The sequence below is a fragment of the Mytilus edulis genome, chromosome 2, assembly GCF_963676685.1.
Source record: "Mytilus edulis chromosome 2, xbMytEdul2.2, whole genome shotgun sequence".
Lineage (NCBI taxonomy): Eukaryota > Metazoa > Mollusca > Bivalvia > Mytilida > Mytilidae > Mytilus > Mytilus edulis.
This window is the reverse complement of record NC_092345.1, coordinates 73,285,987-73,299,357: the sequence shown is the minus strand read 5'-3', so window position 1 is coordinate 73,299,357 and position 13,371 is coordinate 73,285,987. Positions and strand designations below refer to the sequence as shown.

The 13,371-nt window shown below is 30.5% G+C and overlaps 2 protein-coding genes across 5 annotated transcripts in view; both read left to right on the top strand.

Moving 5' to 3' along the window:
- Positions 1 to 11,862, top strand: part of LOC139512900 (signal transducer and activator of transcription 5B-like) — a 48,610-nt gene extending 36,748 nt beyond the window's left edge. For all 4 annotated transcript variants that reach the window (XM_071300860.1, XM_071300859.1, XM_071300858.1 and 1 more), the window contains exons 21-22: positions 5,145 to 5,276; positions 8,323 to 11,862. In XM_071300860.1, coding sequence (XP_071156961.1) covers positions 5,145 to 5,276; positions 8,323 to 8,461 — 271 coding nt within the window. In that variant the 3' untranslated portion in view covers positions 8,462 to 11,862. The remainder of the gene's footprint in view (positions 1 to 5,144; positions 5,277 to 8,322) is intronic.
- On the top strand, positions 196 to 1,420 carry LOC139512901 (adenosine receptor A1-like). The gene has a single exon (XM_071300862.1). It carries the CDS (start codon positions 291 to 293, stop codon positions 1,293 to 1,295), a length of 1,005 nt encoding a protein of 334 aa, XP_071156963.1. The 5' UTR covers positions 196 to 290; the 3' UTR covers positions 1,296 to 1,420.
- Positions 11,863 to 13,371: the final 1,509 nt, after the last annotated feature.

Sequence of the window (13,371 nt, the reverse complement as noted above, 5' to 3'; positions counted from 1 at the left end):
CAGTATAATAGCTTATTTACCTGTTGCTTGTTTTAGATAATTTGACATGAACTGGAGTGATCTTTAAAAAGGAATATGATAATATCTATATTACAGTGAATATAAATACCAGTATATATGGTATAAGGTGAAATTTAATGACTGGAAATTTTGCAAAAAGTTACAAGGCAAAGGTTTGAGTTGTGATATTTTGCTACCGGTTCTTGGACTTAAATATCTCAGACAATAAATCTGAAGTAAATTATTACTCTATCGCAGATTACAATAGACAGTGTTTGCATTTATAAAAGATGGATAAACCTATAGTTATACCATTGAACATTTCACAAATCCAGAATGATGGATTGGACTTTAAAGATACAAATTATCACTTTCCAGATTATTATAAGGTGTTAGCCACTGCGTATTTGGCTATTATTGACATTTTTATCATAATTGGGAATGTGTGGGTTATTTTTATAATTCTATCCAAACTTCGTAAGAGTATGTATTTGTTGTCATCTCTGGTTGTTTCTGATCTTCTGACTGGTATTACCTCTATTCCTTTGTACCTTTTGTGGCTACATCATGTTGATCTATTTATATCACATCCTATGTGCTTTGGTTCATTAATGACATCATTGTTTCTAACTTCAGCCTCAATTTTGAATATTGTTGCCATGACAACTGAGCGTTACATTGCTATTTGCCACCCAATGTTTCACAAGTCTTTTGTTAAGGTCAATTTCAGAGTTATACTTTCAGTAACAATTGCTGGAATTTGGCTGACAAGTTTTCTCATAAGTCTGTTTTCTTTCATTTTTATGAAAAGAGATTTCCTTATCTGTTCCTATTACAATGTTTATAACGGTCAGTTTCTGTTTTGGGCAATAATATTAGGAGTATTCACCCCGTTCTGCCTTTTGTCAGTTATGTATGTAAAAATGTTTCTTTCTGTAAAAAAATGCTTTAAAAGACAAATTGTACAAAGAATCAGATTAACAAGCTCTAGTTCTCAAAGTCGTCAGAAAAACATTTACAAGGCCCTTAGGAAAATGGTGTCAACTCTATGTTTGGTTTTGACTTGCTTTGTGTTTTGTTGGTTTCCATTTTTTATTACAATAGCATTACGAGTGGTATGTAAAGAGTGTGAATTGCCGATATTGGCTTATGAAATCATACTGTTACTTGGTTTGACAAATTCTTTTACAAATCCTATCATTTATTGTCTGAGACACAGGTCATTCAGATTGTCATGGAGACCAGGAACATCTGCTGAACAGGAAAGAAGTAACAGTCACAACTTTTCAGATTGATAAGTACTTAACTTCAGGTGGAAAGTCAGTGGTTGTTCTTGCCCAAAGTGATTGATACACATGAACCAAATGTCCCTTTACTTTATTTAAGTTGCTTCAACAATAATAAGTAGTGATGCCCAGATCTTAAGAGACAATTTTTGTATATTTTTTTTCAAGATTATCCAAAATTGAGGGTTTCATAGTATAAGTCAACTGAAGGATGTATGTTTTGATATGGGTTTGATTGCTCTCACAATGCTTTTCTCCAAGTTGCTGTCTGTCTGAATTGCTCTTTTTTGTAGTGTTTGGTTTAAATAGGTAAATCTCCAGGTTTACAATTTATTTCTTATTATCTTGCATTAATTTTAATTCATGCAACACAACCCTCTTTACAATCATCATAGGCAAATCCAGGGGGGATACAGGTCCCCCCCTTTTCATGGGAAAAAATTGGTTGATTATATAGGGAATCATGAAGCATGACTGGAGTGGGCCCCTGCTTACAAAAAGTTCTGGATCCACCACTGATCATTTTATTATGGTACTTTATATAGATTAACTATCATATACTTAATTTTGACCTTCTAATAGATCATAACTTTGAGAATGTATGTACTATATTTATAATCAATATTTCTCCTATCCTAAATCATTTGTCAACTTATGGCTGAAGTTTATGAAGATTCATTAGTTATTAACTGATGCAGAATTATTAAACTGAATATTTCTCCTTAAATAATGTCTAATAAAATTGACATTGATATGCTGTTTTGTTTGATAGAATTCTTTGATAGCACCATTGAAAGACAATTGTCATGAAAGGGAAATAAAACATGTGAAACAGCATTAGTAAATTGTTTTTGGTAGGATTAGACCATTGGCAATGATTGGAGTTTTTGGATAGAGGATATTTAAATGTTAAAAAAGTCGTAAAAGTATAAATTGGCATTGCGTTGTGCATAGAACTATTCTTTTTGTAAAGAATATTTAAGCAAAAGAAATCATTTTACTGTGACTTGACTGTTTGTGGTGCAACCTATTGCAGTTCATTAAAATTCTGACCAAATTGCAATTTGTTTTATTAAAGCAAACTGTGCAACTGGTCAGAAATGTTAACAAACTGCTATAGAAAACCACAGTAAAGTGGTAAAAGAGCAAAATGAATGCGTTGCAAAATGTTTATGGTGAACATTTTAAATGTCATTGCAATAAATCGGATTTAAGGTGGATATTTTCCTAATTATCTGATAATTGTTAATACTTTATACATTATTGGTTTGTTATCAGTATTGTTAAATTACTGTTGATGTTAAATAAAATGTTATATTCTGAGCTTTTTGGTTTAGTGTCATTTGTAATGAAATATTTTTATTTACTTAATTTTGCATACATTCAACATGGTCCAAATTTTATCTTTGAGAAATAAATAGTTATATAAATAATTTTTTTTTAATGTCCCTCCTAAGGGCATTAGGTTTTTTAGTCTGTACATCTGTTTGTCCATTCATCTATCTGTATGTCTGTCTGTATGTCTGTCCGGCTACAGGTTAAAGTTTTTGGTCAAGGTAGTATTTGATGAAATTGAAGTCCAAACAACTTAAAATTTAGGACACATGTTCCCTATGAAATGATCTTTCTCATTTTAATGCCAAATTAGGATTTTATCCCAATTTCATGGTCTACTGAACATAGAAAATGATAGTGTGAATGGGGCCTCCATGTACTATGGAAACATTCTTGTTTGTTCATCTCGGATTGATTGTTTAATAATGGTAACTGTAATGTCTTTTCTCCACAAATCTACTCATGTAAAGAATGATGGAAATATGAAGAAGAAATTTGATTTCATCTTTATTTCTAGTGTGTTTTGTAAGCAGTAAACACACAACCAAACTGCAAACTAAAAAGGAAACAATTAACAAAGTAGATTAAAAACATGATAGGCAAAAATGGCAGCATAAAACTTTGCTGCCTTCCTCATATGATTGCCTTGAACATGCATGAAATATTTGCCACTGGATGTTAAGCAAATGTTTCCTTTTTTTTGGCTTAAAGGAATGAAGGTATTTTTTCTTTCTGTTTTTGCTTACCAGTATGAATTTCTTTTATTTTATTATTTTGAAAGAAAAGTAAAAAAAAATGTTTGTAAGTATTAAAAAAATTAGTACTGTAATAAAATAAGTCAGATATAAACAAAATTATTTTTTAACATATTGAGAACTTACATTTTATTATTGACAGTTTATAAATAATCAGATATCGTGCGCCAAAGAAAGACCAGTGAAAATATATCAAATTGGTGTAGACTAATCAGATGTAAGATGTAGCAGCTAGAAGCTATTTTTGTTATTCTTTTTATCAAATTTCCTTTTTGATGAAATTCTAAGACTTAATCCCATCAGACTTCATAGGTATGATGATAAAGAGACATAAAGAATGATCAGATGGCACATGGTATTAATTAACTCATCCTTGAATTTCAGTATTGATCAAGTGTTAATTTGATTTCCCCAAGAAGATGAACTTAAGTAATTTCATAAAATGAACTGTACAAACATTTTATATAACGTACTGGCTTAGTTTACGTAAATTGTTGGACCTGAACATGAATAATGTAAAAATTAGGAGATGTGGTATAGTTATCAAAGGTACCAGGATTATAATTTAATACGTCAGACAGTGTGTTTCGTCTACATAAGACTCATCAGTGACGCTCAGATCAAAATAGATATAAAGCCAAACAAGTACAAAATTGAAGAGCATTGAACACTCAAATATTGGTATGATTGTTAAATAGTAAATAGACAACTATCAACCAGAGTTCAAATGAAATGGATGTATGCAATTATAGACTACAGTACAGCCTTCCTTCCATAATGTATAGTCGGCTATAAAAGGCCTCGACATGAAAAATGTAAAATAATCAATTTGAGAAAACTAACTATAAGTACTTATTATCTCCCAGTAGAGGGGTAATAGTAACTATCTCTCATTGGTGGATATTTTTATACAACCCACCAACTGATATTATAGAAGGATTTAATAATCATAGGGTTAAATTGTTTGCAGAATTAACCAGTTATTTCAGGTACTACAATTGGTAGCTTATTTATTATTATGTCAATTTATTGGTAGTTTGTTTGACAAGAGACCAATTGTTGTCCTGTCATATCATGGGGGTGTTGCACAAGGGAAAAAAATCAAACAAACAAAAAACAGAAGGGAGAGAAAAATTGTCCCTTTGTTTGGTGACATGAATTACAATGTTTCTCTTCTCTCTTTGAACTTCATTAGCTTGACCAATATAGATTGTGCCACCTTGATACATTTTTATGCCCCATTTATGGGCATTATGTTTTCTGGTCTTTGTGTCCATTCGTTCGTTTGCCAGTTTGTTCGTTCATCTGTTAGTCTGTCTGTCCTGCTTCAGGTTAAAGTTTTTGGTTGAGGTAGATTTTGATGAAGTTGAAGTCCAGTTAACTAGAAACTTTAAGTACACATGTTCCCTATGATATGATCTTTCTACTTTTAATGCCAAATTAGAGATTTCCCCCCATTTTCAGGGTCCATTGAACATAGAAAATTATAGTGCGGATATCCGTGTACTAGGGAGTAGGGACACATTCTTGTTATGCATAAATTTGCAGCATCAACAATATGTGTTCAACTTCATTTCAGTGTGAATTAATTTTTTCCTCGACCAAAAACTTTAACCTGAAGCAGGACAGATGGTCAATCAAACAAAATGAACGGATTGACGAACGAACGGAAAGGCGAACCAATGCACAGAACAGAAAACATAATGCCCATAAATGGGGCATAAAAATCAGTTTATTACCTCTGCTAAATTAAATTATTTATTTTCAGTGGTGCTGCACCTATGAACTATGATAACCCTTCAACACCTCAAGCCATTTACAATGGTCCAGACTCGCCAGCCAGTATATACAGTCAACCTATCTCAACACCAGGATCAAATGTAACCAGTACCAATAACAAGTAAGTCATACAGTTGATATATCTCAACACCAAAAGCTCATGTTACCAGTACTTACATCAAATAAGAAACAAACAGTCAATATTTAGTCAACCATCTCAACACCAGCATCTATTGTAACCAATACTAATAAGTAAGTCATATATATCTCCACCAGAGATCAAATGACATAAAAGTTCAAAAAATCTGGGTAACTGTACAGTCCTCAACAATAAGAAACTTATGCTGCATAGTCAGCTATAAAAAAAAAAACCAAATGACAAATGTGAAACAAATTAATTGGTATAAACCATTTTTATACGACCGCAAAAAAAATTGCGTTCATATAATGGTATGAATGATGTCGTCATCGGCTTCAGCCAAAGACACATTTGGTGTCCGGACTGTTGGCTCCTCTATTTTTTTAATTTATGCCAGATTTTCCGAATCCTCTGGTTTTATCAATGTATTAACATTAAAAAAAATGCTCACTAACCCCTACTTTTCTTTTCATATTTTTATTACATATTGTTTAAAAAGCTATATTTCAAAATCTTATGAAATCCTTGTTATTTTTTCATAGTTTTTTAAATAAAAATGGTGCCAATGTTAAGTGAAAGAAAAATCTAGAGAATTATTTCCCGCCAAATTTTCAATGGCTTATATCTGGAAAACAAGCACACGGACCCTCCATTTTTTTCTGCTTTTTTAGTTTCTTTATTTATAAACTATCAATTTATAACAATCTTTTAAAAAGCTTGTTATTTTTAAACAGATTAGCGAACATCCTTAAGTGAATCGATCTCTATGAAATTTTATAAAAAGGTTCAATACCACAAAAGGAAAGTTGGGATTGATTTTCTGGTTGATGGTCCCAACCGTTTTGGAAAAAAGGGGCCCAAAACAAGCATTTTTCTACTTTCAGGATATTATCTTGTGTATAGGTATTTTAATTGCTCTGCAATTGGACCACAATGTTTTATACCACAGGTAGAAGGTTTGGATTGATTTTGGGGGTTATGGTCCCAATCGTTTAGGAATTGGGTAAAAAAAGGGGCCAAAATAAGCATTTTAGTAGTTTCCAGTCAATAACTTATCCTGACAATAACTTTTGTTTCGGTGAATGGATCTCTATGATATTTTATAAGAAGGTTCAATACCATAAAAGGAAGATTGTGATTGATTTTAGGGATGATTGTCCTCATTGTTTTGGAATTAGGGGCCCAAAAGGGGTCCAAAAGAAGCATTTTTCTACTTTCAGGATATCAACTTGTGTATAAGTATTTCAATTGCTCTGAAATTGTACTACAATGTTTAATACCACAGGTAGAAGGTTTGGATTGATTTTGGGTGTGATGGTCCCAACCGTTTAGGAATTGGGTAAAAAAAAGGGGCCAAAATAAGCATTTTAGTAGTTTCCAGTCAATAACTTGTCCGTACAATAACTTTTGTTTCGGTGAATGGATCTCTATGAAATTTTATAAGAAGGTTCAATACCATAAAAGGAAGGTTGGGATTGATTTTAGGGATGATGGTCTTAATCGTTTTGGAATTAGGGGCCCAAAAGGGGTCCAAAAGAAGCATTTTTCTACTTTCAGGATATCAACTTGTGTATAAGTATTTCAATTGCTCTGAAATTGTACCACACTGTTTTTAAATACCACAGATAGAAGGTTTGGACTGATTTTGGGGGTTATGGTCCCAACTCTGTAGGAATTTGTGGCCATGAAAGGGGCCCAAATAAGCATTTTTGTAGTTTCAAGTCAATTATAAACTTGTGTTTTAAGTGTATAAACCTCCCTAGTTATACCTCAAGTTTACATACTACAAAGGGATGGTTGTGGAGGGTTATAGCTCAAATCAGTTAGCAAAAAGGGGCAAACAAGGGGTTTTCTAGGACAATTTAGACAATTCAAAAGCAGTGTAAGGGAGGTAAGCCAATTCCATTTAAAAAATACTGTTATATATATGTTTGATTACCTCCCTTACACTGCTTGAAAATTATGTATTAAGAAATGATGATTGTCTTGAGATGATTAGCTGTAAATTTATATTTAGTCATGTTAGAAGTTACTATTAATTAATACTAATTTTAATCATGAGTGTATGTCATTTTATATTTTATGATGTATTAAAATGACTAGGTATTTTTGCAAACTCTTTTTGAGGGGATTAATATTCAACAGCATAGTTTATTGCTCAAAAGCAAAAAAAATTTTTAGGTTCATTAGACCACATTCCTTCTGTGTCAGAACTGTTCAGGGTTCGACCTCTCCAGTCGTATAAAGCTGAGCCCTGCGGAGCATCTGGTTAAAATATGTTCAAGACAATGATAAAAAACACCCATAACACTACTTTTCTTGTAGGTATTACTTCTTTGCAACCGTGAAAGTTTACAACAAAATTATTTCACCAAATTACTTATTTTATTCTCAGGTTGTTGTGAATAATGTTGTTTCCTTATTTTAAGCAAAAGTGTATAGAAAACATATATTTTTGGAATCAGTTTTAAGTAAACTATCGTCGTACACCAGAAATGACATTATAAACCGGCTTTTAAATTGGAAGCAGCAAATTATCCACCTTATTTTAGGCAAATGTATATAGAAACCATATATTTATTTTTTAATCAAAATAAAGAAAGCTATCGTCTGACATTCTAAACTGCCATAAACAGATATTTTTGCGTGTGTTTACTATTGGAATTTGTTAAACAATGGACAATGATGCAAGTTTAGTTATTAAAAGAATTCAGAAAATGTTGTATACAAATAATATGAAATTGAAACCCCATTATTTGATTGAGTGAAGGTGTAGTAAAATGATATTACATATTTGTGTAATTGTACATGGAGAACAAACAAATTTCACCAACAAACTAAATAATACTGTACTAATTACCAAGAACATAATAATGTTTACTTTTATAAATTGTGACTTGGATGGAGAATTGTCTCGTTGGCACTCATACCACATCTTCTTATATCTATATATTAAATATACTGTTCCCAGATATTACATAGAATGTATTGGAGAGCTTTATTGATCACAATTTGCTTTTTATTTTAGTTTAATGGATCTTGGTGCAATTGCTGAGGCAAGTGAAGATGACATGCTGGATGCATTCATTAGTCTGGATTATAATGCTGATAATCTGAATGACATGAGTCTCATGGAAATATTGCCTAGTATGATGGCTAATAATTAACATTATATATATGGTATCTGTGTTATTAAAACAATTATCAAAATTGGATTATGGTGAAAGAATGTACCCAGTAACAAGAAAAATACAGCAATTACTGCATGCTTTAAGAATATTGAGTCTTTGAAAACTTATTATTGTTTGTTGAATTAGTGTGATATCTGTTCCTCTTGTAGTAAAATGTAACCAACAAAAATAACAATAACCATCATTATTTCATATGTTATTGTTCAGTCATTCACATTTATCAAATTTATTTATGATGACTATAAAAAAAAATGTCCATTTCCCTCATCCCAAGTCATGGTTTTAGAACAGACCTTGCAGACATGTCAGTCCCTTTAAGGTTAGTTGATTTCAAGCCAGACTGCAGTTTTAAGTTGCTAATACTAAAGATGAAATTTGGTTAATTTTGGAGTAAAAATTGTGAAATTTTGAGACATAGATTTTGAATATCTGAGACTCTTAGTGGTGAAATTTTGAGACATAGATTTTTTTTAATATATTAGACTCTTAACGGTGAAATTTTGAGACATTAATTTTGAATATTTTGTGGTGAAATGTGGTGCTGAGATGAATTAATATAATAGGACACATTGTGCATTCCCAAAATTTGCTACGGATGATATTTGTTTAACCCTAGATTTTTATGAGGTCTGGATAGTGTTTACAGAATAGAGTATTATTGGCAAAGTAATATAAAAGAGAAATATGGATAAATAAACAGAAATAATGAGAATACTGGGTTAATAAATTATAGAGAATAAAAATATTTGGCAAAAAATTAAAGAATAGAGAAAAAGGTTCAAAATATTTCAAAAAACCCTGACCATGAAGATACAAAAAAAAAATTAACATTTACCTTTATTTACAGTAAATTCACACAATAGGTTATTGATATCAATCAAAATAATATAATGTAATGATGTTTAAATCAATTCTGTATGCTGGATACATGTACAATGTTTTATTTTGTGTAAATACTTATACAATGTTTTATTTTGTGTAAATACTTATACAATTTTAACCCAAAAAAAAGACAATACAGAACTTTTTTGTATGAAAGCACTGACTGAAGTTTTATTGTGCTTTGTTATTTATATTTAATTTCTTGGTAAAAACAAGGATATATGTAGTAAGAATAACAACCAAAATCCTTGTTTAAAACAATACAAAATTAATACAGTGATTTTCTTTTTAGCTGGTTTTGAAAATTGTTATAAGTGGATTCTGTAATAGACATGCTTAGTTTTTAATGATTGATAAAGCACCACCATGACAGAAAATGGCCATATTATAGAAAGACAATCTGTTTTGAAGTTTGTTTTCACTTTATTATATTTGCATTGGTAATACATGAAGATGTATCATAAATTTTTTACACTGTCCATTTATTATGAATTCAGTGATTAAAAAAAAAATTAAAGTGATTTTAAATGAAGAGTTATAATTATATATTGGAACTTTTTAACATTTTATCTGTGTTAGTCATTGTATATAAATTCAAATGAAGATAGCATAATACAAATTTTTAAGTATTGATGGAAGAGATATGATATTGTTATTGTTTATGTATTATAAATTGGGAAAAAAATATCTACTTTGGTTAGTTTGGTAACTGTAATGAACATAATATTCTATACATATAGGATTTAAAGAAGCTTTAATTTTTTTCTATAAGGTATATTTTATTGATAAATTACCATCCATTTTATGCAACTATTTCAGTTCTGATAACCTATATGTGTACAGAATATTGTATACAGGTTTTATAAACATTTTTAGGATCTTTTTTTTTCTTTTGAAAGAAAAATTGTGTCTTACAAAAAAATAATATTAAAACTTGAATATTGTCTGGGTCTTATAGTATGTAACATACCTTGTTATACTCCCATGTACATGTAAAGCAGACAAAGTGGTGAGTGTTTTAGTCAAAAGGAACTTTGAACAACAACCATACATAGAATTTAAATATTATGTATTATTTGTCTGCAGCTAGATGACCAACCCACTGTTAAAAAACTTTTGTTTAACGGTTGCAAGGGGAGATAATTGACAAACCTATGTTAGTGCCTAGACAGATATATAATCATATTTCCCTATTCTTTTTTTTTAATTGGTGCCATCTAATATGATTGTTGTTTGACAATGTATATGTAGAAATATAGGAACTCTTTTGTGTTTGAAATAATAATGCAGTTGGTTTATTGATTAACAAGATTTCACAAGCACATATTTTTACATTTTTTGTCCATAAACCCCCAATACTAGCTTGGCATTTTTATTAGTGACTTCAATTATTGTTTGGTTATTCTATGAATGGTATCTGTACATAGATGTTTACCATACACCGATCACTCTAAGATGATTCATCCATGATTCATCCATGTTGTAGATGAATTTCTAAGAATCATAAGAAGTCATGTTTCAGATACTCACATGAATCATTGGACCATCCATTCATCTATTGTGCTTGCTAATTTATTATGGAGCAAAATAACAGTTGTCATCAGGTAATAGATAAAAAAATTGTTTTGTTAGGATAATTAGTTGACATACCGGTACTTCATTTTACAAATTTTTCTTACTCCGTGTGATAGCAATACTTATAATCATCCTTAGGTTACCTTGATTCAAAACAATTATCAGGTTTTTTGACTCATTAATGTTGTATAATACACAATGTGAACCCTTTTGGGTGTAAAGGTAGGGAACTATCAAAAAAGACTTATATTTTACAATATCTTTTCTCAGAAAACCTAATAATCTATTTATCATGCTATTTCTGGTCTTATTCACCTTTTAAAGACAATTTACAAAATGTATTCTCCTAATACAAATCACTTTAACGTTCTGCTCATATATACAATTTACAATATATTTACTTAGAAAACCTGATAATCTGTTTATCATGCTATTTCTGATCATGTCTCAAAGCTGTGATATGAAACTTAAGAAGTGAGTGAGCAGGGTAATGTTAGCAAACATAATTGTATTCATATTTTCTCTTTGACCTGTATGAACTGTAAAATGTGAAGACAGAGGTTTCTCTGAATTTGGACTTCATATGATTGAAAACAACATCTTATGGTATATGGTTGTCTTTCTGTTGTATTATTATTTTTATTTCTAATAAGTAATTATTAGAAATTTGTGAGATATCTTTACTATTTTAACATATAAAGTTGGTGTGTGTTTAATTTGCAAAAAAGAAATTTATATACTCAATGTCAAAATTATGAATTTATATATATTATATATCAGTTAATGAACTTAGAATACAGTTTTTCGTGCCACTCATACCATAACAATGTATTTATTTCACAAAACCATATGTTTTAATATGCTTTTCAAGTTGTATTGAAGTCTATATTATTGTATGATGAATAAATGAATGAATATAGTTGTTTTTCCATGGTAATTTTACACACACATTTATTTAGATGATTTTTTTGGCTTGAAAGATGACCATTTACTGGTTATAAGCATTTTATGAGCTCACTTGGCATCTGTCGTCCAATAATTTGTACAGAAATGTATCCTCTGAAACTAAATGGCCAATTATAACCAAACTTGGACACAAATCACATATTTGTACGACTTTGAGCAGACTTAGTCTATGCTACATACATGACCCATGTTCTTGACATCTTTACCAACAAGAGTGCACATGATGAAAAGTATCTCTTGTTTACTAACCATAATTGATTTTCTTAGAAATAAAGGTTTTACCAAAGTTTCACATGTACTGAACATTATCATTGTTCAATGACATTAAGGTCAAGGTCAGATATCCCTGACAGACATTTACACCTTACAATCATTCCGAACACCAAAGTTGATCCTTTGCTCATAGTATCAAAAAAACAAACCAAACCATGGAAAGCATTTACCAATGATCCATGAAAATTAGGTGAAGGTCAGATGATAAAAACATCATTCATTACACCAAATATAATAAAGCCATATTGCTTAAAAAAGTGGGGCCAAACGTCATGAAAGATACCAGAGGAACATTCCAACTCATAGATTGAGAAAAAAAACTGACAACATGGCTTAGAGTACTGTGAATTGGTTTATTTATGTCGGTTCCCATTTTCTTTGATTGAGGAAAACTATGATTATTTATTCATGGTTTTCCAAAAAACTTCAAATATTCATAAAGCAAATTGGTAATTCATTGAATATTTCAGTTTGTGGTTTCCCTGGTTCCATGAAATAAATGGAAATTGGTGTCCAACAAATTACAAAGAATTTACAGTATCTAAAAATAAAACATAACCAGGAAAACTGAATATTGAACCAATGAACTATGAAATTGAAGTCAAGGTTAAATTAATCATGCCCGACAGACATGTACACTTTAAATGGCATTCCATGCATAGAATATAGTAGACATAGTGCTTATAATATCTTGGAAACAGACTTCAGGAAAATTAAATAATGACCGTAGAACTATGAAAAATGTGGACCTTGCAAGTCGGGCATGTAATGCAATCATTCCATACTTAAAATATAGTTGGATCTATTACTATTATTATTAGTTATAGTGACTGATATAGCTGTTGCAAGTTCAGGAAACCAAATACCAAATATAGCAATGCACAGAAACTTTTTCACATAACTTCTTGCAAACAAGGTCTGAAGCATCCAGTTCTCAACTTTAGTATTGTACAAATAGTTTATGCCTGCAGTAGATGCTGGATTGTTATATCGGTCTCATAATTGGACTTTCATTGCAGGCAAGACAAAAAAAATAATCTAAGTCTTTGGTTCAATCCTTCTTGCTTATAAAGTTTTAATTCATCTTTTATTGTAAATAAAATCAAAATAGAATTTCCTGTATGGTTTCAATGTCAGCTATTTCTATACAGCAGCTTAAGTAACAACCTTTTTCTCAAAGAAGTAAGATA